We start from the raw sequence: 24,024 nt of genomic DNA on the forward strand, positions 1-24,024 counted from the left end.
CTGGCTTCCCTGTGCCATGCAATGGCTTTTAAAATAGCCAAGGTAAAATACCCTCTCTTACAGATACTTCCTTCACATTATCCCAGGCTCTTAGAAGAGGCAAAAACTCCCTTGACAAATTTTTTTTTTTCAGAGGTGAAGTAAACAGAGCCTGGAAGAGACCTGGGTCCAGTATTACAATATGGCCTGAGATGGCAGAGATTATTCCTTTATTGTTTGTATTACCACAGAAATAGTGTGGAGTGGCCACACCTTTGACTTGTTTGTCAGGTGTCTGGAGTTTGAAGGACAAACCCGGGCTTTGTTTTGCAAACTCTTCCTGTGTATAAATACAAGTTAAACAGCCATAAACAACAGCTCCATGTGAACCTAACGGCCAGTCACATACTAACAGTAACAAACATTATAAGGTCAATAGCATAGTTAAAATGATGAGTGTGCAAGCAGCCCACATCCTAGATTTCATTTACATAAAATGTTCTGACCTTGTGAACAAAAAGCACACTGGTGAAAAGCAAATAATCAGATGCTCAGCCTTTCACAGCTTCAGTGCTATAAACAGGCTTGACAGTCAATGAAAGAAGGATAATTTCAGATTAATTTGTAGAGAATTAACACTAGCAAAACTGGTTCAGCAACATTAAATTCCCCATGTGAATGATAGGATAAGCAGGGTTCATGCCTGAGGCACATGCATGTGGAGATTATAAAGTACTCCAGCAAAGGTACTGTGTTAACTAATGAGTGTTGAGCCCTAAAATGTGAGCACATGGAATGACAGCTTCAGTACCAGGTCAGTTCTGCTGGGAACTGAGGTTAAGGGTGTCCTAGTTAATGAGTAGAAAAAAAAAAGAAATCCCACAAATGTGCATGCAAATTGCTCATAAAGAATGATTCAAGTTAGTCTAATTATAAGTCAAAAGTTTTTTCAAAAGAAGAGGAGAAAATTGATACAAAATAATCCATATTAGAGTGAAAGAGAATGAAGAAGAGTTTGATGCCTGAATTCAATTTACTTAGTTTTTCAGACCTCTAATTGGTCACTCTAGAAGAACAAAACAAATGAAAATTTATCTGTTTAGAAAGGTATTTAAAGATGTTAATAGCAGAAGGTACACTGAAATCAATATACATTATCGTTACTTAAGATTCAAAAGTCATTAGCCAAAAATAATTTAAAAATCATCTTTTATAACCTTAATACTAGAAGTCCTTGTAGCACATTTGATTACAGTTGGTTAAATAACAGACTATTAGAGAAATAAGAAAACAGTAAAGAAAGATTTTGAACTCTGGCTTCTTTTAGCCGTTTCTAAGGAAGAAGAAAAGGGATACATCTTAAGGAATGTATATTTTCTGTAAATTATTCTTATGGCTCATAATTTTTATAAACAATTGGACCACCTAATAATACATTTAGAAATTTCCTATAATTTTTTTTTGTTTTCATTAACACTACTGCTGAAGAATAGTATGTCATAAATTTTTATATTCAAATTTTCCAAATAATAAAAAATAGTTTTCATATGAAACTTTTGGTTTTAAAGGTATCTAAGTAATTTTTTACATTTTTCTACCTCAATTCTTCTTCAACATATTCTAAAAAATAATTTCAAGTATATTTCCTTACCTTACAAGAAAGTAAAACTTCACATTCCTCTGTAACGTTCCAATACAAAAACTCTGAGAAGTGAGGACCTAAGAAACAAAACAATCTTAAAGCAATGTTGTAGAATGAAGAGTAGCAGGAAAAAACAGTGAAAGAAAGAAAAAAGATGACAATTTCAACATCCTTACACAAGAAAAAGAGGGAACTCCTGAACTACCCATGCACTAGAAGGAAAATCCTGCAAGTTTTTATCATAATTACCCAGTGTCTACATTTCAGCTTAGGAACATGAATCTCATCTCTGAATCTGTATGAATCAAGTAATTTTCCAAAATATAAAATGGTGAGTGAGAAGAATTACTTTATTGAATATCTTTGTGTCAAATTGCCAACTAAGCAGAGGAAAGAAACAAAGTAGCTACAAACAAGCATCCAAATAATGTATTTAATGTAAAAACAACACGACAAACATTGTTTCCCCAAATAATGTAAAGCTTAAAAACATGTTAAATCTACAGGCAGAACAGAAAATATTGCTTTTCCCCCAACCTACAAAGAAATACATCCTGATGAAAATTTGCTGAACACACATGCCTTTTTTAAATTATTGTGTTTACTTATCTCAATAAATGTACATGTCTTTGTGATGGCAGGATCAGGGGCCTTAATTCTGATACCCAAACCTGGGAAGTTGCAAAGTCCAAGACTTTGACTTAAATCATTCAGTATTGAAAGATTTTGTCAGTTTATGCTGTAAGTTTTTATTTCTTTCCTAAATCAATTTTAAACAGCCTTCAAAAAATAGAATTACATTGCCTCTGTACAGAATCTTACAAAGATATTAAGATATTTAGGAAATACTTAAGATATTTAGGAAAAAAAAGTTTTTAATCATTATTGTTACCTTCATCTGGAAAGCCATCTGCTTACAAGTGAAATTTACAAACTAGAGCTCAAGTTCAATTTTTTAAGGATTTCACAGGGATAGAATTCTGAATTAGATATCCAATTGGAATTTGCTCATTCAGCTGCAAGCAATACTGATAACGAGTATGTAACAAACTCTACAACTGCATAGCAACTATGCAACAAATATACATTTAGTTCCTGGAATTTTGCCTCAATAGAAACCATTGGGTCAACCTTTTAATCTTCCTTATCTGGCACTACTTGTCTTGTCTGTCTACTCTTCTGTCAATTATATTGAGCAGACAACTTGTATGCTTAAACTAAATGTAATTAAATGTTTTGTTGGACTGGACCCTACAGTAGGCACACTTCTCATGAATATTGAGCAAAGATAACCTCTTGTGAGCAGTCTTTTTTTCTCTGCTTAGTGAAGGTTCTGTCACAAATTGACAATGTTGGAAAATAAGATCCACCAAGGTTCAAGTGTCTCCTAAGACTGAACAATATCTTCTAATAAAGAAGCTGTAAGTGTTTAGCATTCCCCAGGGATGAATCATCAGCTGCAAACCAGGCCTGAAGTCACCAATCTGCTCCATCTTACCTTGTTTTCTGAGATATTCCTTTCGTTGGAGCTCAGACTCAGCCAATACTCCCTTGAATGCTAAATTTTAGAAGAGGTGAATGAAATATGAGTTAGTCACAAAATTACTCAAAGAATAATTGAAGTTCACTTCGTCATCAGAGTCAAAGTTTCAGTACTTCAATGTTTCAGTGAACATACCATCTCCAATGAGAACTAATGAGGACTGGTTTTTGGCCTTTCCATCCTGAATCTGTACTGTGTAGGTACCTTCATTGTCAATTGTAAATTTTTCCATCACCATTTCTATAATGCCATTTGAACGGTCACAATTTATTTTATGCCTCTGAAATAAACAAATAAGTACTTTAGCATAGTGTAAGTTACTTATGATTCCTATTGAGTAAATTATGAGTTATATTCCTTCCCCCACAGTCAACCTCTTTCATGTCCTTTTAATTGTAAACTAAGGGAAGAAAACTCTGCTTTTATTTACTTTAGTGCAAAAAGATCCCAGTGGTGACAGAAACCTCTGGGTGCAGCTGCATTGGGAATCCTCAAGTCATCATAATATAGCTGGTTTGTATTTGAAAACAATTGTTTATGGCACTGTGCATATTTGAAGAGCCTAACAGCCGGCTTTTAGCTGCCTTACAACTGCCAGTTAAACAAGGGGGTTTGCTAGGCAGAAGGATTATTCCTTGCAGAGTCCAGAAACAACTGGAAATATTAAATATGGATCTTCAAATAAGATGACACCAAATCCTAAAGGTCATCCCTAGTAAATATCTGAGACATATATAGTAGTCAATAGTGTATCTTATTTTCTCATAAGAAGAAATTATTTTCTTATTTAATGTTAGGTGTAATTTTCAAAGAACACTTTAAGCAAACAACCATGAGAAAAGTAACTTGTGCAAACCCCACAGAGTTTCTGGGACCCAAAAGGGATTGACCAAGTCCCACAAAAGAGAGGTATAATTCTCTCAGGATATACAGTTACTCTCTTAAGTATTCACAGAATACACAAAACACCAAATATTGACTTGAATTCAAAGTTAAATATGCTTTTCACTGTTTGTGTCCTTTGCATGTTTGCTTTTTATTAAATATTCCAGAAAGATAAATTATTGGCAATCATCATCATGGAAACAGAAAATTACAAGCTAGTATTGCACAATCTTTGCAGAATATGTGTTAGAATATTCAGGTGCTGTTTTAGATACAATCATGTTTTACTAATATCCTCTTTTATTCAGTGAGTTACAACTATGAAGACAATGTCCCCCACTGACAGTGATGTTTTTTGAATCTCAACTAACAAATACCTAAAGCTAAGCAAAGATAACCCATAGAAGTTTGTTGGTGAATACTTTTAGGTAAACGACGTGGCCAAGGATATTACATACTAAGTTCCAGTCACGATTGCACAGAACAGTAAATGTCACTATCTAGGAGTTATATGCAGTGAATTACTATAAACCCTGTTACTTTTGAACATACTGCTAAAAGGAGACATGATGTCTTATAAATAGAATCCTTTGATAAACCTCTTTATTGGTCTCCAAAAGTAAAAAATGGTACTAAGATAAGAGATAGATAAAATTTAAAGAAGGAGAAGAAAGAAGAAATGTAAAAAAAGCTAGTAAAAATGCCACTTATTAAGCTCTCTAGAATCTTATTGAAATGGAAGAACCTCTAAGTCCTCTAAGATCCAAAAGTAGGAATGACTCCACAGATATATTTGCTTTAGCTTTGAGGAATGCATCTCGGCCAGCCTCAAAAACAGACTCACTGTTGTATGGATAACAAGTCTGGAAGAACAGTGTCAAACAGTCAAGATATTTAGCATTCAGTACTGGTATTTTCAAATATATAAATATTTTAAATCTTAATGGAAGTAATGAGGTAATGGAAGAATGAAGAAAAAGAAAATAGGTGGAATTGACAAAGCAGTCAGCTAACAGATTGATCAGAATAATAATTTTTTAAGGGATATGCATCTTAACTTGGATACATGATTTCCCATACATACTGCATTGTCAAGATACAATGTCAAAGAATAAGACAAGATAAAATTAATTGGGAAATTAAGTAGAAAATCTACTTCTGTTAGAGTTCATCTGTGAGAATTAAGGTGATAGGTGAGGGAGGTTAAAAAGAGCATTAATAAATTTACCTAAACTATCAATATGTTCAAATTTCAATGTGCAAAAGTCAAATTCTTGCTTACAGCCTCTTCCCCTCAGAAGTCAAGGACTACACTGGCATTTACTTGAAGAGTTCCCAGGGAGAAAATTAAATTAAATTTTGCCAGAAGCAAAAAAGTTTAAAAAAAAGCAAGATGTATGTTTTTATCTGATTCTTTATGACACTTTTCTTTTTATTCTCTAGTTTTATTTAAAAAAATATTAAAATATTAAAATAAAATGTGATTAAATGGGGTTCAGTTCATTCCATTTTAAGCTTATTTTGAAATCTTACCAAAAAAACTCCCTGCTAGGATCTAGCAGGAAAAATTTATCACTTTAGCCAATGTCATGAATCAGGCCACAATTCACCAGCATAATGGTCTATTGAACATGTTCAGTGACTGTAGCCCAGTCTCCAGACAGGTTTTAGAGTGCAATTAGGCTTCTAACTATTGCCATTATGCAGCAAGATGAAGTTCAATGATTTTATGGGCATCATAAATATTAGGCTTTTATGTGACTTTCCACAAAAATATCATCTGTCTCCAAACATAAATGTCACCTGTGGGTTACTAATTAAAGAGGTGAAATAATGCAGCTTCATTTCAAGACTTTTTCTGATGTCAACGCTTCCAGAACATATGCAAACTAAAAATAGCTCATTCTGTCTCATGAACATTGCCAAAACAAAGTATTGTCATTTCAATACATCCTAGGCACAAGATTTTCAGTGCTATAGCTTACTACTTCTTAAAGAAAGATAAACAGATAATTATTTTACTCAGAAATACTTCTTCTTCCACTCGTCAATATGTAATTAAAGTAAATGCTCTTTGCCTTTCTATGGTATAAAAATGCTGATAAAGCTTCTCTGACCCAAACTAGGATTTGCATTCTCAGGAATGAACAAAATCTTTCAAACAGCTGCAATGGAGATGAAGTCTTCACAGGAAAGTATTTCCAGTGCTGGGCTTATGGCCTGTAGATGAACCATACTTATGCCCTGCAAAGGCATGACCTTACTTTCTTCTCAGCCCATCTTTTTATGCCCCTTTATATGAGAGGTCTTCCTAGAGCTATAAAAATGTGGGAAGCTGGTGGCCTACCCTCTCATCTCTATTTAGCTGCTCAATGCACAGTTTCTACTCCAAAATCAAAATTAAAAAACAAAATAGAAAGTGATAGCATATAACATTTTTAAGTCTATGAACGCTGCTGCATTGTCAAGTGCCTCCCACATTATACATAAAACTATTAATATCAGCCTCAGAAAGTCTTTGGGAACAGCATGTCTTGTTGGTTTGGAATCCAAAACTGAAGCAACCATTTTCTTGAGCTATTTTTCTAAAATATTTGTGTCTAACACTGGTCTGTGTGTAAATTCTCCTTCTGAATAGAGAAAAAGAAAAAGAGTCCAACTCTTTTTCCAGTATGAATAGGCTCACTCTGCAACAAGAATTCTACAATGAAAAAAATATTTGAGTGATAGATTGGCCTTCGTTTCAGGTATTATCACACCTTAATAACATGACATTAAGAAGCTATGGGATCCAGGGAACTACAGGCCTGTCAGCCTGACCTCAGTGCCAGGGAATATAAAGAAGTGGATACACCTTAAGAGACACCAAGCAACATGCCCAGGAAGACTAGGGGATGAGTCTAGTCTTCAGCCAGCACAGACTTGTGACAGGCAAGTCCTGCTTTACTGACCTGATAACCTTCAGTGACAAGGTGACCTACTTAGTGGATGAAGGAAGGGCTGCGGATGTTGCCTACTGGGAATTAAGCCAAGACTTTGATACTGTTTCCCACAGCTTTCTCCTGGAGATACTGGCTGCTCATAGCTTGGATACAAGCAGTAGCTCCTGGCTGGATGGCCAAGGGCAAAGTGGTGGTGAATGGAGTTAAATCCAGTTGGTAGATATCACAAATTATGTTCTCCAGGGCTCAGCAGTGGGGCCAGTCCTGTTTAATATTGTTCCATATTTAATAATCATCTAGAGAAAAGGATCAAGTTGAGTGGGAGTGTTGATCTGCTGGAAGGTAGGAAGACTCTGCAGAGATATCTCGACAAGTTGAATAGATGGCTCGAGACCAATTGCATGAGGTTTCAACAAAGCCAAGTGCCAGGTCCCGCCCTTGGGTCAAAACAAGACTTGGGGAGGAATTGCTGGAAAGTGGCCCAGTGGGAAAGGACCTGGAGGTGCTGGTTGACAGCTGGTTGAGCATGAGCCATCAGCATGTGACCAGGAGGTCAAGAAGACCAGTGGCATCCTGGCCTGTATCAGCAACAGTGTGGCCAGCAGCACCGGAGCAGGGATTGTACTCAGCACTGGTGAGGCCATATCTCAAATCCTGTGCTCAGTTCTGGGCTCATCACTGCAAGATAGACATTGAGGTGCTGGAGTGTGCCAGAGGACAGCAGAGCTGGTGAAGGGTTGGGAGCACAAGTCCTGTGAGAAGCATTTGGGGGAGGTGGAGTTGTTTAGCCTAGGGAAACAGAGGCTCAGGGGGGACCATTAATGTTCTCTACAACTTCATGAAGGAGGTTGTACCCAGGTTGAGATCAGTCCTTTCTCCCAAGTAACAAGTAATAGGACAAGAAGAAAAGGCCTCAAGTTGCATCAAGGGAGTTTAGACTGGATATTAGGAAAAATTTCTTAACTGAAAGAAGAAGGCTGCCCAGGGAAGTGGTTGAGTCACCATCATTGGAGGTATTTAAAAGACAAATAGATGTGGCATTTACGGACATGGTTTAGTGGTGGACTTGGCAGTGTCATGTTAACTGTTGGATTCCATGATCTTAAAAGTCTTTTCCAACTTAAATAACTCTATGATTCTGTGATAACAATAGAAACCTGCAGGTTTCTTAAAAAAAATCACTTATGTATAGTACTCATTATATACTTACGTCACTGTTTTCGACTTCTTTATCATTAATGACAAATCTGAAAGTAGAATCTGGAGATAAGCTTTCAGCCTGAATCCAGAAACGAACTTCTCCTTTATCAAGAACCTCATAAGCTAACTCTGATTTCAGTGGTATTGCTACAAAAAGAAAATAATTAAAAATCAGTAGTTCATGAAACCTTGTGAGAAATAGGAATATCAAAGTAAAATACTAGCAATTCCCTATTATTTGTGGATTTCTGGGTATCAAATTATACACAGGGAAAAGTCCACTAATGCAGGACTGATGATTTGGCTGATTTTTAAATTAATTTCTCAAAGGAGAAGAGAATGTACATCTCACTGTTTGTACATTGTGTAAGGATTTTGCGAGTAACAATTTGTAATGTATTGTCAAAGTTAAACTTGAGACATTTAGGAACAATGATCTTATTTGATGTCAACTAATATTCTTCTAAAGAAAGTAAAATATAAGGAAGCAAAGTGTTCTATGCTCAGTGAAACTGCCATGAAAAATGAATTTGCCATTGTCTCAGGAAGAATCTTTCTGGAACTCCAGTCATTAGTATGTAATTATATTCCTTCTAGAAGTGTCTAATAGATTCATATCTTCAACTTACTTGGATTCTTTATTTCATAGCTTAATGCCATCAAACGTTCAAACTCTGAAAATAAGAAAAATGTTCACATTTTAATTTATTCTGAAAAATACAGACAGCAAATGGGTGTTGATGAAAATAAATATCAGCAGCACCAAAGTTATCTCCTTGAAGCTTGTATATGAATACACAACTCTTAAAAAATGACTGAAAAAAAAAGATTTAGGAAACTTAACTTCTTATACACGGATTTAGCAAATGTTCCTACTGCATGCATTTTAGTACACATTCTCTTATGCAAGGGAATCTAAACAAAAGCCAAAACCTATTTTATACTTTAAAAATAACAATATAAAAGAAAGATTGGAAACCATAACTTCTAAGCAGTGTATAAGGTTCCTTTATGCCCTGACTTCCTTTCTCAGACTGTTCCTGAAAATTTTGTTTTATTGTGGCAGGAAAAAAGATTGAGTGCAGGTTAGTCAGAAATTAGTACAGAAAGTTTTAGTTAATGCAGCAAATCCTCATGAAGGCTGTGTGAGAGTCTTGAATTTAGTTTTTTAGATTTTCATACTAATCCTATTTATCATAGTCATTGCCAATAAAGATTTGGAAAATGAACATTACTGCCAATTCCAAATTTACAGATAATGCAAAGACAGAGAAAATTAGCACGGATTTATGACATGATAGAGGATTTAGCAAAATTAAAGGAGAAGTTATAGCTTTTGAGAGAGTAAATGGGCAGTGAAATTATGGTTTTCAGTGTTAAGATGAAAAATCTGATACTTGTGCAGGGATCCAGTGTAAACAAAATTGTAATTTTCAGTGATATATGATCAGAAAAGACTTAGGGGAAGTATGGGATGGGAAAGAGCTTCAGTGTTTTATTAAAAAAAAATAAAAATTCAAAGCTAGAGCAGATGATGACAAGATCTACAGAAAGATTTCAGAGTGATGCTTCAAAACTTAGCTAAAGGGCAGTGCTCATGATAATGACTCATAAATCTTCCATGTCCTGGAGAACTTTTTTTTCCCCCTGAACATGGATTTCTTCTCAACACCTACTTGGACAGGGTGGTTTGACATGTTTCTCACTGTGATTCCTTAAATGGCTCAGTAGGTTGAGAAGCGGAGGGATTTTAATACTTGAGGAACTGGGCAGAGCAATTACAACTGAGAACTGGGAAAGAGGCAAATTTTTATCTTTGTTTTTTATGTCAGCATTTCTCAATGATAGAACAAAGTGAGACTGAAGCAAATTAATTGTGAATCCAATGAAAAAAATAGCTACAATGAAATAAAGCAAAACTAATACATATGCAAGCTAAATGATAATTTGACCCAATGTATTTAGACATTGTTAAAGCATCATCATTTTTCTCACTAATTTCCTGCATCTCAGTTATGAGAAACTGCATCTAGAGCCTCAAGCTGAAAGTGTAAGGGATATTTACAAACACCCTTATAATCCCAGCATACCGAAAACAATTCTAATTTGCCATATTTTTTATCTTCATCTAGAAAATGTTGCCTGAAGATATCCCAGCTTTCATTATTATGATAATCAGAAAAATAAGTAATCACACAAAGCCTGTTGAGGGTTCGTTTTTGTTTTTCTTTAATGCACAGGAAATAATGTGAGAGTGGTAGGGTTCTATTCTGCTTTTTCCTTGGGCAATTTTTAGTGCAGTTGAGGTGATACAGTGAAAAAAGATTTGAAATTATAAGGACCTTACCTTGATCATCCATAACAAAGCTGGAGGAAATCCCATCTGTGTCACTAACTGAGATAGAGTAAGTTCCCAAGTCTGATTTATCAGGATTTTTGAAGTACAGCTTAGAACTAAAAACGCCAATTAAAAAGAATATCATTAGCTGTGTATCACATTTTTAACATGACTTACTGATTTCCTTTGGTAGATTGGCATGACTTACTGATTTCCTTCTGTTTCAATCTTAAACTTATGAGAATCATCAATCTCCTCATAAGATTTACCCCATGCAAAATGAGATGCATCTGTTGCTTCTTTGCAGTCAAAAGCCAGGTAAATATTACCCTCATCATCCACACCTGAATAGATTTCTTTTGTTCCTGAAAAATAGGAATCAACTCAAATGTCAAGACTGCATTTTCTTGCCAAGGTGCAATTCATAAATTACTAAAGCCCAGATCTATTTTGTCCTAAAAGATACTGATTTTATTAGCAGGTCCTAAAGCAGGTTTATGTCATATGCTGGCTCAGCATCACATGCTATTAAGTTTCTTACTCTACATGCAAGAAATGAATGATAATACTAATAAATTCTTATTGAGAAACAAATGAATAAGATATAACTGAATATGAGAAGACATGATTGTAAAAACAAACCAATTTTATTATCATTCCTGAAGCTTTAATAAATGTGTTTCACAACAAATAGTACCTCTGTTAGAATAAAACACCAAAATAATTGATTATCAAATAACTCCTGAAGTTAGAATAAAAACCAAAATAATTGATTATCAAATAACTCCTGAACTAAGTAAAGGAAAAAATTCTAATCGCTGTCTCCATATCCACATGAGTGAAGTTTTAAGGCTAAGAGATTCTTAATTCTTTAAATACTTATATGTGATATAATATCAAATTAGGTTGATGAAATGCAATTCCAAGTATTTAAGAAAGAGAGGAGATTAAACAGTTCATTTTACCTGGCCGTTCCTCAACAAGCACTGGTTCAGATATTTCAGATGACTTGCCTACTCCAGCATCATTCACTGCACGAACTTTGAAAACATAGGTATGACCCTGATGTAAATCAGTGACCTTAAACAAGATAAAGGGCAAAGCCAATTTAAAAAACAATCTAAACTATTTTGTTTACTCATATGAAGATATTAGCAAAAGCTGAAGTTCGAATGCATATCTTTTTTATACTCAATCAGAACTTCTAGTACTCAGCTTTATATTAATATTATTCAATGAAAATGTTACCTTAAAATAGCGCTTTGAAGTAGGTTTTTCATTAGCAGTGATCCAGTCTTCTGTATCTACTTCTTTATAGTCCACTAAATATCCAGTAATAGGGCTTTTTCCTTCATACACAGGAGCTTTCCACAGAAGAACTAGTGATGTATTTCTAACTTCACATATCATGAGATCATAGGCAGGACCTAAAATATTTCAGATATTGGAAATTCACTTCAATATAATAAAGTTTTTCAAGCTGATCCAGTAGAGGCTGAAATGTATTGCCATAATTTTGACTGCATCTGCTTTCAAAAATCTCATCCTTTATAATACACCTGGTATATGTGGTATTTAGGCCATTTCCTCCTCATGGCTGTATAGGCAATACCTGCCTCAAACAGTGAGTTACATTAGTATTCCAAAGCACACTAGCTTAGCTAGATCTCAGTAACTCTATTTTAAGGTTAAGCTAATCATGTGGAAAATCCATGCAGTTTAAGATTTTCCAACAAGAAAGAGAGGCTTCTTGTCTATTATTTAATTCACCAGCCTCACATCAAAGCTGCTTCACTGAGCCTGATTCAGGTTCATAATTTAACATCAGGGTTTTTATCTTTTCATTACTATACATGAGCCATGATCTTTCAAAATAATCCCAAAACCAGTGGCACCAAGGGACTTTGGATCAGGCTTCTTGTTCCCTGACAAAAGAATTTTTATTGTGAGGTGGACAGCTGAGAGGAACTTCTCAGAATGAATGATATCTGTTAGAAGAAATATTTAAACCAAAAATATCCTGATACTCTACAATTAAGTGAGAGTTTATGTTTCCAACTACCAGGTTATGTTCTTCCTACTATACTTACCTTCTCCTTCACCTACATGTTGAAGTGCCATTCAGTCTAACTTACAGCAATTATTTTTACTATACTCTTGATATTTAATTACACTAGTAAACAAATATAAATGTAAAGGCATATAAGTTTCCTACCATGGTCAAATTATATTGCTTGCTTCTTTTGCTTTAGATCTAGAAAGCTGAAGACTTAAGAATTAACTTGAGACTTAAGGATTTCCTTAGTTTTCAAGATATTAATTTTCCCTACAACACATCTTACCATTTAAAATAATCACAAAAAAGGAGTGGAAAGCCTTACAAATAAATCCAATTGCCATTCCAGCCTACATGATTATAAACAATGATGAATGAACATAAAATTTGTAAAGGATGTAATTCAGCAAATACACTGGGGAAGAGAAAAAAAATTAGAAAAGTTTTTCTCCAAAGTGGATAAACACATTTCAGAAAATAAATATATTAAATACCTGTTTCAGACCTTATAAGGATAAATATTAGATTTCTCATGGAAAGAATGCCATTTTCAAGGAACCTAAAGTGTTTCCTCAGGGATCTTTAAAAATACCAATCTGAATGTCCATATATCCACAGATAATTAAAAATACACTGTCAAATGGACCTGTTAGAAATCTAGACAGTAGAAGGAAAAATGTTCTATTTTGAGGAGTCTGAGACCCCAGACATTTCTTTTTATTTAAAGCAATGTAAGATAATCCATTAACTATCATTGCTAACACACAGAAACTCACAGAGACACCCAAAACTAAAATTCTGTGGAAGGATGAAATAATTATGGACTCTGGGCAAAGAATCCATCACTTATGCTGGAAATCCTGCAAAAGGTTTTGGCCTTTCTAAGGAAACCTTCCTTCCATATCAAAAGGTGGAAGAATATTTTGTTGACACTGGGAATATCTTGCAGTCACATTGCACTAGTCCTCAGTACCTTTAGTAAGTCTGGGAAGAGGGTCAGGCTCTTCATTATTCATTATTTATTTTCATTATTGCTGAACCATTGTTTAAAAATATATTTCAAAAAAAGGCTTGTGAAATATTTAACAGGTTCAGAGATTTGAGGTTTTTTGCAGGGTGGGCAATGTTCTTTGCTTGCTCGTAGTGGGTTTTTTTAAGCGGGAGGAAAGCAATACTGTCTATTCAGCTCATAGCATAATGAGAGCAGTGTAATCACCCAAACACTAAAAAGGTCAGATTGTTCATTATGAAAATTTCACTCTTTCCATTTCCTGAAAACACATTTCATTTCATTTCTTTATCTGTCATTGAAAATGAAGGATAATTTTCACTTCTTTACACACTGCATAATTTCAATTTTGCTTCGAAAAAACTGTAGAGAGCATAAATTGTAGCTAATTTCTTTAAAAAAATAATTGTTCAAATGATGATGCATTTACACTAAATATCACAAGATTATAAGAAAATGTAATTAAAGTGAGTTAAGGTCAGGAGATTAACTGTTTTGTTATTGACATTTTGGTGATGTCATTAAGTCCATTTGGTAAGATTTTTGAATTCTGAAGAATTTAACTAGAAAACATAAAGACAAACACCTTTTCAGCAAAGAACATGGGCATATAAAGGAACTACTTGGAAATTAATAGTGTTGTTTTTGTTTTAGAGGGCAAAAAGAGAGGGATTTGTAAGCAGGCAAATGACCTGCAGAAATTAGAGTTACAGGTGCTCTACTCAGCATTGAAAAATACTTATTTGGAGTAGGGTTTCCATTTTGTGCACTGCCACTACTACTGTAGGTTTGTTAACACATTTTTTTAACACCTAGCTAATAATAATCTCTCTAGGTAAAAACCTAGGTAAAACTAGGTACAATCCAGGGGAAACACACCTACATGGGCACACTATTGGAGAATATAAGACTAGCTGTGCCACTTGTCTCTACATCAAGAAACAGAAGAAACAGACCCCTCTCCTGTTATTTATGACCGAAAGCTAATGTAGTTTTGGAGTCTGAAACTCCAGGAATAGTCTTAACAGCCTGCATTTATGGTCAGAGATATGTACAGTGTGAGGTAGAGCATGTAGGGCTTGAAGAGGTGATAGAGATACAAGCATAGACCAAAGGCTCAACATTCTTCTGAGCTGGCGAGAGCAGGGAGAGAAAGGGACACTCAACAAGCTAAGGAAAAGTCATCTGTTTCCCTGGAAGGAGATGTCATCATTAGAGTTGTGGCGGTAACTTTTAACAGATCTCAGAAGTAAGGGCAATCTCAACAGGAACTATGGAAGAAATTAAGCAAAATATATCCTGCACAGTTTAGCTGGAACTCCATGGCTGTGTTTTAAGGACTTTGAGATTCATGAAGAACTAATATACTTACCAGGTTCTGGCATAGTCCAGGCTTTACACTTAAAATGCTCACTGGGATCTGAAGGTTGACCTATTCCAACCAGATTTGCAGCAGCAACTTTGAATTCATAGAAGGCATCTTCAGTCAAATCCTCTACCTTTTTTCATTTGAGAAAACAATTCAATATATCAAAAGCCATGATTTATATTCATTTTATAAATACTTGGATATAAACATTAGTTAATTGATTATCAGGCCTTACTGCCATGCTGAAGGGTCTAATTTGAAGACTTTACTCTTAAACCAAACACACTGGAGAGTTCTATATTATATGTCCACGTTTCAGTCATATAATCCTAGGCATAAGAGCACTCATATTTTGGCATGAAAAGTTGTGAGAGTTTAGAGCAAAGATTCAAGGAGCCCAGTCAATGAATGACCACTAGCAGATACTTACAGGTGAGTGTTCTAAAATTAAACACCTTCTTGCATTGCTTGTGAATGGCTGTTCATAAGCCATTCACTTAAGCAAGAGTTAAAATTGTATTTTGCTTTAAAAGGTCCAAAGGACTGACCTAGGAAGAAAAGGAAATTATAGGAAAAGAAAAGAAAAAACAATCCAATTAGTTCCACAATGTTCTGATGTAACTCCAGGGAAGAGTCTCTCAGTAGTATTTTGTGGCTTGTATGAATCTTTCTCTTGATGTTACCTACCATTACAAAGTGAGAAAGTAAGCACTGGTAATGGGATGAGCAGAATCCATAATAATCCTCTGCAAACATCCCTGGTAAATGAACTCTTATTTATCTAATGAGCCCATCCCCATACCAGCATCTCAGATTTTGAGCTCAAAGGAGAGGACTAAAAGGCATGAATGTCTTGACCCAGAACACCTCACAGCAGCAGCCCTCTTGCATCCTTCTTCTTCCAGAACACCTAAATACAAAAAACCAAGTCTTCTACACCTGATTCCTCTGAATAATTTTCCCACAGTTATATTTAATCATATGTCTCAAGAGAGACAGCTAAGAGTAGTAGTCCTAGTGGAGATACCAAAGAGTTTTAGTTTTAGATTTTCATGAATAAATAGTTGTCTTTGAAAATGTGAGATAAAAAATTATTTTGGTGTGATTTTTTTAATGATAAAAAACATGTGATGGTAACAAACATACGGCATAGCATCAAATACAAGACCAAAGCAAACAAGGTAACACAGAAAAGTCAGACACTAAAATAATCTAGACACACTTTCCTGAAGACAAGAAGCTATAAAGTTTGACCCAAAAGATAGAAAAATAGATCAGTCTGTAAAAATGACTTTGAAATCCCAGGTTATTAAGGGAAAGAATATTTGTGGGGCTCCCATAGAACTATTTTATCAGAGAAGATTAAACCTTTAGTGATTTCCCAGAGGTGTACTGAATATCTCAGGCATTCTCTGTTTGCAGTATGTCATAAAATATTCTGTGCTACTAAAAGCTATCTTGGTTTTGTTTACCATCAGTATTTCACATTCTAGCCATTCAAACTAATGTACGAAGATGCACCTTTAGGCACAAATACAGTTACTGGCAGGACTGACACTTAAATACCTAGTTAAATTCCCAGTGGTAAGCCCTAATTTACATTACTCATTTATTTGCAAATGCATTAAAAATAAAAATATGTGAAAAGCATTGTTTAAAATTGGCCTTTCATGCCTATCCTACCTGCCCTTTTTTATTTCTCACTATCCATGGCCCATCTGCTATGTCAGAGGTGCCACTCATAGAATCAGTCATAAGCACACATGCATCTGAGTATTGCTTCCTGCCTTCTGTGCATGAAATGCTCTTCCTCAGCTCATCTGCATTATTATCTTCTACTTAAGTGTCAAATACCTGCAAGACTTACTTCTGTCCTAAGGTTTACAGGAAATTTGCTGACTTGCAGAAATAAAATTTTAAGTATTTGTGAGTAAAATCTGATTGTTTGACTTAATTTAAAAAGCATCACATTGATTGATTACTTGCTATATCCATTCTCTCTAACTTTTCTCCATGGAAGTTCACATCCAAATTTCCCTATTTTAAGAAATATTACATGAGTTGCAAGTGCAAGCAGAAGTAATTTATTTCAAAACTGTACTCTGTGAAGGAGGTGATGAGACATAATGCTGAGTCCATTAATAAACATGCTTTTTCAGCTGAAGGCAGATTTTGAGAGTAAGAACAGAGACAGTTATATTTTTTCTCAACTCATCTCCATTTTGTTTGCAAGTCCTCAGTCCTACAGAGAGCAGTTATCTGTCCTGCTAAATGCTTCCATCCTTTCTCTGTATGTTGTTATAGTGGTGATGTATACAGTGATCATTAACGAAAATAGCTTGGGGAACATCTTATGGCTCACTCCTCTTATTCCTTGTGAAAAATGTGCTTCACATTTTCCCTCCAAAATTTAGTTATCTCAATGGTCTTATTTGTATTAGAATTTCACAGTAGGGGATGGCAATGATCTTTTAGCCCAGGTGTAACGCTGCTGCACTCCGAATGGAAGTGTCTAGTTTTGTTGAAGTAATTATTTAAAGAATTTCTCTGTTAAAAAAAGCTGAAGAGAAAAATTCAACTGCAAAAATATAATGAGCAGAATATACTAACCGTATAAATCGTCCGGGTAATAAGGGAAGAGTTGACTTCATGCCAGTTTTGATGGTTAGCTTCCCTTTTATCTATATAATAACCAAGGATTGGTGAGCCTCCACTGTATGTTGGTGCTTTCCAGCCAAGGGTCATTGAATGCCCATCACAGTTCAGAAGAGTGATACCATGAGGATATGAAGGACAAGCTACAAGGAAATAAGCAACCTGAGAGTTAGGACAGAGTCTAACGCACTGCAGTGTAGAAGTTGCTTAGCATTTTTGATATTGCTTCTGTCTTCTGCAGCATACTGCTCTCAACTGCACAATGAGACCAAAGTAATTGTAAAGTTGCTAACCAACATTCATCTTATGACCAGACATAAACATGGAAGGTTTTAAAACATCTGTCTAATGTTTTGCCCTCTCAGAAGGTAGCAAGGAAGAATAGATGATCTTTGCAGGGAAATAGTAATGCCAGTGTCTCCAAACCAAAAATTATGATAAAATATTTAAATAGGTCAGAAGACCTCTTCCTTGGAAGAAAAAAGAAAAAAAAATAGCTGCTCAAGTAGTTATGGAATACAGTAAAAATCATCCAGTACAAAAAGAAAAAAGTCTATAAATTTGAGTGAAATTAAGTCATGTGACTGACTGATCTATGGCCACCACAGCTTTCCTGTACTGTCCTGATATTATATGCTTTATTCAGACTGTGACTGCTTTTTGACCCAGAAAGAAGATATTTAGATTTTCAGTAACTTAACTTTTCTGCCTATGTTGAGGCAGAAAAGTAATGCCCTTCATAAAGTTCCTTGCATGGATTTACTCCCTTCTGTAGCAGAAGCAGAAATGTCACCAAGGCACCTTCCTAGGGATGAAGAAAACCCTTTTTCTGAGCTTTTTAATGCCCTCCTACTGGCAAGCACCCCTTGAAGCAAGCAGTTTTGCATTTGTCATCCATACTCAAAAGTCTGCCCAAAGATACCCCTTTTTGACACTGGAGTGCTTCAATCAGTACAGCTAAACACCTGTCCCTAAAGCTGTTCTGATACCTTCAGCTGAGCTACCAGTATAACTTGAGAGAATGTAACTTACCTCATTCAGAAGAGAATACATTAGTACAGTCCCTGATCTTGTAGCTGTACTACTGATCACAATGAAAACCAATAGCAATCAGCAGAGCTAACCTTTCATACTTTTTTTTCAGCCATGGTGCTATACTCAGAGGTCACAAAATGTGGCCTTTGTGTTTGCCGCCACTTCTTGGTAAATAAGAATAACTGTAGAAAATTCCTGTAAATAATCTTAAAGTCATACCTGTAAATAATCTTGAAGTAATACTACAGAAAGATTCTGGCCGTGCTAATGCTAGGTCATCTATAAAATAGTCCTGCTAAATTCCTGTAAAGGCTACAAAAATGGATAAAAGCTGTCCACATCCTGTAAGTGTGTGTAAGATCCACGTGCTCTGTGTTTGATGATACACCCCATGCAACCCTCATCTGCAAAGCACATAGTGACAAATAGGTGCAAGTGCATTTACAATATTGTGGTGATAGATGTGAAAGTGTCCATGCACCACCTACCCATATGAGACACACTTCCTCCTAAAAAAGTCAAATAGAGTAACTTTGTCAGTAATATACAAATGTACTTTCTATTGACTACAATGAATTATAAATCTTTTAGAGAATTATTTCTCACAAATATGTCTACTGGTTTTCTCCAAAAGGTTAAGGGCACTCTGCTGGGGAAAATGGATCCTATTTAAAATTTTTCAGTATGGAGCTGACACTGTCCCTTAATTCATATTGAACCGTGATAGCCCAGACTTGTGAATTCTTTGTTGCAAATACTTATTTAACCCTTCACTCAACATGTACCGTTCCCACTGAAGGCTGCACAACTGACCTTACACAGAAATTTTGTTTGTGGGACACCAGAGGAGGTAGACTGTGCTCCAACCTGGAGCAAACAAAGGGGATTTTCTGTTTGGTTCAGTTACACAGTAATAAAGCTTACTGAAACTCTTCTAAATGGAGTAGATACCATGCTAAAATATTTTGCACCACTCCAAGTCACTCAGAAACTAATTGTCTAACTTACTCAGTACTTAAATTTCTTTGATACAGCCTAGGAGCAAAAGGCAACCTGGCCATTAAAGTTCATCTTACCCAATATTTCTAACAGTCTTTATAAATAACTTTTTTTATAAAACAATGTCTTTTCTCTAGAACAGCCACATGCCAGAGAATAGACATCATTAAACAGACGTACATGAGGGCTGCAAGGTATATTATTATAGTAAATCAGACCAAAGAAGGTGATTGCTGAAGATATGTCACTCATTTGGGAAAGAAGAAGCTGAGTTGCACAGAATCACACTTACTAAGGGCTGCCTGCACTGTTACAGCCTCCGACTCCTGCGAGTTTTCACTCAATCCTAAAGCATTTGCAGCTTTCACACGGAAGACATATTGCTCTCCAGTTTCCAAACCATGAACAACAAACCTGGGTCAAAAAAGACAGCATCACATATTAGTGTATATTTTACAGAAATCATTCTATGCTGTAACATTATATTGTTGTATCAATTAAAAAGCTCAACTTCATGAGTGCTTCACAAAGGAAAATATTTCCAAGGGGGAAACTGCAATAAAAGGCATGATGTAGTACAATATAACTGGAAGGGACACTGTAGCAAAAATTGCAGTACTCATCAGATTGTTAGTACTGATCTGGCAGGTGAAGTCAGATAAAATATATTCCCTCTGAACTTTGTCTTGCTAAATTCTAATCTATTCTGGGAAGGAACTGTATTTTTCACTGTAGTTTTATAGTCATTGTCAAGAATAGTTTTCAGTTTTGACCTGAGTTTCTTAGGTAATTACTGTACTAAATAAAATACTCAGAGCTATCCTATTGTTATATATGTTCATGTATGAAGAAATGAATTTTTTTTATTATTTTTGTGCTTTCTCAACCCCCTTTGACCAACAACTAGTCTCTACTTTTTTTTTTTGATCAAATTTCTTGACTACTTGAAAAAAGGACTCATCATTTTACAAAGTCACTCAGTTAATGACTGACATAATACACTAAACAATATGATGTGCTTGTTATAGAAAATATAGACTAAAAATCTAATCTTTGAATTTGGTGATTGATTCCAAAAAAATAAATATGATTTTCACAGAGGAAATTGCTTGAAGAATCTCATAATGAATTTGACATCTTCAGGAGATGTCAAATCTGATGAAGAAATCATCAGAAATTGAAACAGTGCTAATGTCATGACAAGGGAATCAGAGGGTTTCAAACAGAAACAGGGTCCAGGGTTCTTTATCCAGAGATGTAACAGATCAGGGAGCTCTGATGTTTCTGGAATGGGACACTTGGCTTTCCTGCACAATAGTGTCAGCTGCCAAAGCACTTTTGCCACCATATTTATAGCAGAAATGGCCTGACCTTTTGCTCTGTCATTCATGGACTATGATAAAGCTTTAGAGCTCCCTCTCCTTTCTCATTCTCTTCCTCATCAGGTCTGTTTACCCCACAACATAACTCATACTTCAAAAGGGCATATTTTGCTCTTACTCATGTCCAAGACACTCAGAATAATATCTCCAGAGTTTGCTTTTAAAACTTAAAGTCATGGAATATAAAAATATATGAAAAAAAATTAAAAGCTGAGGAGAATTTCTCTGCAATTTGGAAATCTTGGCTCTGGGAGTCTGCAGACTGTTTTTCTTCCCATTCATTCAACATTCTCCTTCAATTATAATCCTATGGCTTAGCACATAAATTATCTTAAAAATACCCTGCAGTTTTCAAACTTCCCAAAAACACAGGAATGTTATCAATACCTGTTATATTTAATAGGTTTATGGTTACTGGGTTCCCAGCGATTTGATCCCACCACAGAATACTCAATGTAGTAGCCATATAAATCCTCTTCATGTTTTGGTTTATCCCATTGAACTACAACTGATGTTTTTGTATTCCTTGTGGCCACCACCTGACCAGGTGCAGATGGTAAAACTAAGAAAAAGAAATAAAACATATACATATTAGAAAATACCTAAAAATAAAAGTTGAATTAGATGAAACACTGTATAATTTGATCATATTTAATCACTACAGCTGTAACTACTCCTACTATGTTAATATTGTTATATGATATGTATTTTAATATATTTCTTTAAGTCTGGATACCTATATATATGTGTATATAAAAAAGTATACAAATATACTTTTTTCTATTTTTTTCTCAGAATGCTCTGTGAGGCTCCTTACCTATATGATCTTATACAGGTTTTATGATAGCCAATTATAGGACCACATATTTTCAAATATGAGTATGGATAAAAGCATACAGATATGAAAATCTTCCTTCACTAATTTCTCTCTCAAATAAGAGGTTGATGTATAGACTATGTCTCTGTAGCATTACTGTGCCAGTAAGAAATGCACATAAACCATAGAATATGATATCATGAGGATTAAGAAATATTGTCTTACAGTTAACTAATGACAGCCCCAATTCCAAAAATATGAGCTTTTCAGGATAACTTTAAGCATATATTTGAATGCCAAAAGTTTATCTAAAAGTAGCTAGATGAATATCATAGAAGCATAGGAACACTGGTTGGAAGGGATCTCTGGGGATCATTTAGTCCCCCTACCCCATCACTGAGAGTGGGATCCTCACAAACACTAAACTAGTGTGTCAGTCACAGACTTGTACAAGTCTTGAAACCTTCTGACAATGGAGATTTCACAGCTTACCTGCACAACCTTTTCCAGCACTGCACTCTTGCTCCTTGCACCTCTCTCATTAAAAGACTATGTCTAGAATGAATTTACTAGGCTACAATTTTTGGCTCTTGCCTCTGTTTGTCATTTGACAATGCTGAGAAGTTTGGCACCATCATCTTCGTAAGTCTTCAAACTAAATAAACACCTCTCTAATCATTCACATTCTCTAATCCCTCGGTCATCTTGGTTGCCATTCAGAGGACCTCTCCACTTTACAACCATCCCTCTTGACTAAGGAAGCCAGAACTGGGAAACAGTACTCCAGGACCAACCTCAACACCACCTCAGCATCACCTCAACATCACCAAGAAAAAGAGGATAAAGCTTTCTCCAATCTGTTGACTATAGTTCTCTCAATGTACTGTAGTATGTAGTTTACTTTACATGCAAAGAAAGTTCATTGTCAGTTTACACCGATCTAAACAGATGAATGTGCATAAATAGAACCAGAAATATTGAGATCCAAATGGAAAAAAAATCTTAGTAAGAACAAGCACACAGTCTGTACACTATAAAATATCTGTCTGAGCTTTCACAATGCAAGAAACTAAAGCAAGGTCTCAGCCTAACACATCAGACAAGCACCCAGTACTCGCCTTTTGAAGATATTTTATTTTCCTCAGATTGATAATGCAGAGAACTGTAAGCAGCATGAAACAAAAGAAAGGCAGCATGTTTTCCACTTAGTCTTTCAATATTAAAATAAAAATTAATACTTACATACTGCTATACTTTATGCAATAAATTTCTAAGATCAAATGGATTCAGTCTGATAAATGTACCTACATTTAGGCTTTTATGTGTATCTACAAGCACATATTCTTGAGCTGCCACTATAGTCAAAGAGCTAGGTCTTAACTCAGTTACAAAAATTATTTTAGGGCCATTTTGGACCATCTGTCCCTTCATGGAGTTGCCACATATGACTCGAGAGATAGTACCTACAGTCCTCTGAAATGGCAAGCTGAAAGCATTTGAAAAGGATGTCACTTTGGCCAGTTAAACTGAACCTTCCATCAGTCCTAGGTAGAGTCCTGAAAATTATTCTTCTCACCCCAAAACAGACATTCTACAGCTGGGTGACATGGAGCAATTTATGACATCATCAACCAGCTTATATGCCAGGCTCCAGTTGCCAGAGTCAGAGCAGAAGCATCTACTGCACCTGTAGATACCTACATGAAAACTCCTAAACTGAGATTTTAACCTCAACCTGAATATTCCTTTACCACTAAATTAAATGGCATGATTTTAAGTATCATTTAAGATGGCCTAGGATGTCGCAACCATTCTTTAGTTTCTGCTCATAAGGTACCAACAGTCACTGTGTAATGATTTCTGTCCTCATGAAGGTGTCCCTGTCACCCTTAAGAATATCAAATGACACTAAGTGCGGGCAACTAAAAGGAGCCAAGTGTTTCTGATATATTTTAGCTCAGGTAGCAAACTCTGTCTCTGAAAATAGTGCTGAAGTTTCTCTTTAAAATAGATTCTTCTGCATTTTGCTTAATTTAAAGCTGTGAGTTATGCAGAAGGTGTTGTGTTAACCCCTAAGGGATAGCTTATTTTCTGTACTAAGTACAATAAATACAGTGTTTTTCTTCCCTACCGTGGGGAATGTTGAATGGTTTAAATAATTTATATGTATTAA

At 35.3% G+C, this 24,024-nt stretch overlaps 1 protein-coding gene across 1 annotated transcript in view; it reads right to left on the bottom strand.

Moving 5' to 3' along the window:
* MYOM2 (myomesin 2) overlaps positions 1-24,024 on the bottom strand; it is a 71,506-nt gene that overhangs the window by 14,245 nt on the left and 33,237 nt on the right. Inside the window, exons 16-28 of the mRNA XM_054629722.2 lie at positions 21,422-21,596; positions 19,945-20,066; positions 17,574-17,761; positions 14,967-15,093; positions 11,778-11,956; positions 11,495-11,609; positions 10,738-10,894; positions 10,539-10,645; positions 8,821-8,865; positions 8,202-8,338; positions 3,300-3,444; positions 3,120-3,179; positions 1,631-1,698 (exon numbers count right to left, since the gene is read on the bottom strand). Coding sequence (XP_054485697.2) covers positions 1,631-1,698; positions 3,120-3,179; positions 3,300-3,444; positions 8,202-8,338; positions 8,821-8,865; positions 10,539-10,645; positions 10,738-10,894; positions 11,495-11,609; positions 11,778-11,956; positions 14,967-15,093; positions 17,574-17,761; positions 19,945-20,066; positions 21,422-21,596 — 1,625 coding nt within the window. The remainder of the gene's footprint in view (positions 1-1,630; positions 1,699-3,119; positions 3,180-3,299; positions 3,445-8,201; positions 8,339-8,820; positions 8,866-10,538; positions 10,646-10,737; positions 10,895-11,494; positions 11,610-11,777; positions 11,957-14,966; positions 15,094-17,573; positions 17,762-19,944; positions 20,067-21,421; positions 21,597-24,024) is intronic.

The sequence above is a fragment of the Agelaius phoeniceus genome, chromosome 3 (assembly GCF_051311805.1).
Source record: "Agelaius phoeniceus isolate bAgePho1 chromosome 3, bAgePho1.hap1, whole genome shotgun sequence".
Taxonomy (NCBI): domain Eukaryota; kingdom Metazoa; phylum Chordata; class Aves; order Passeriformes; family Icteridae; genus Agelaius; species Agelaius phoeniceus.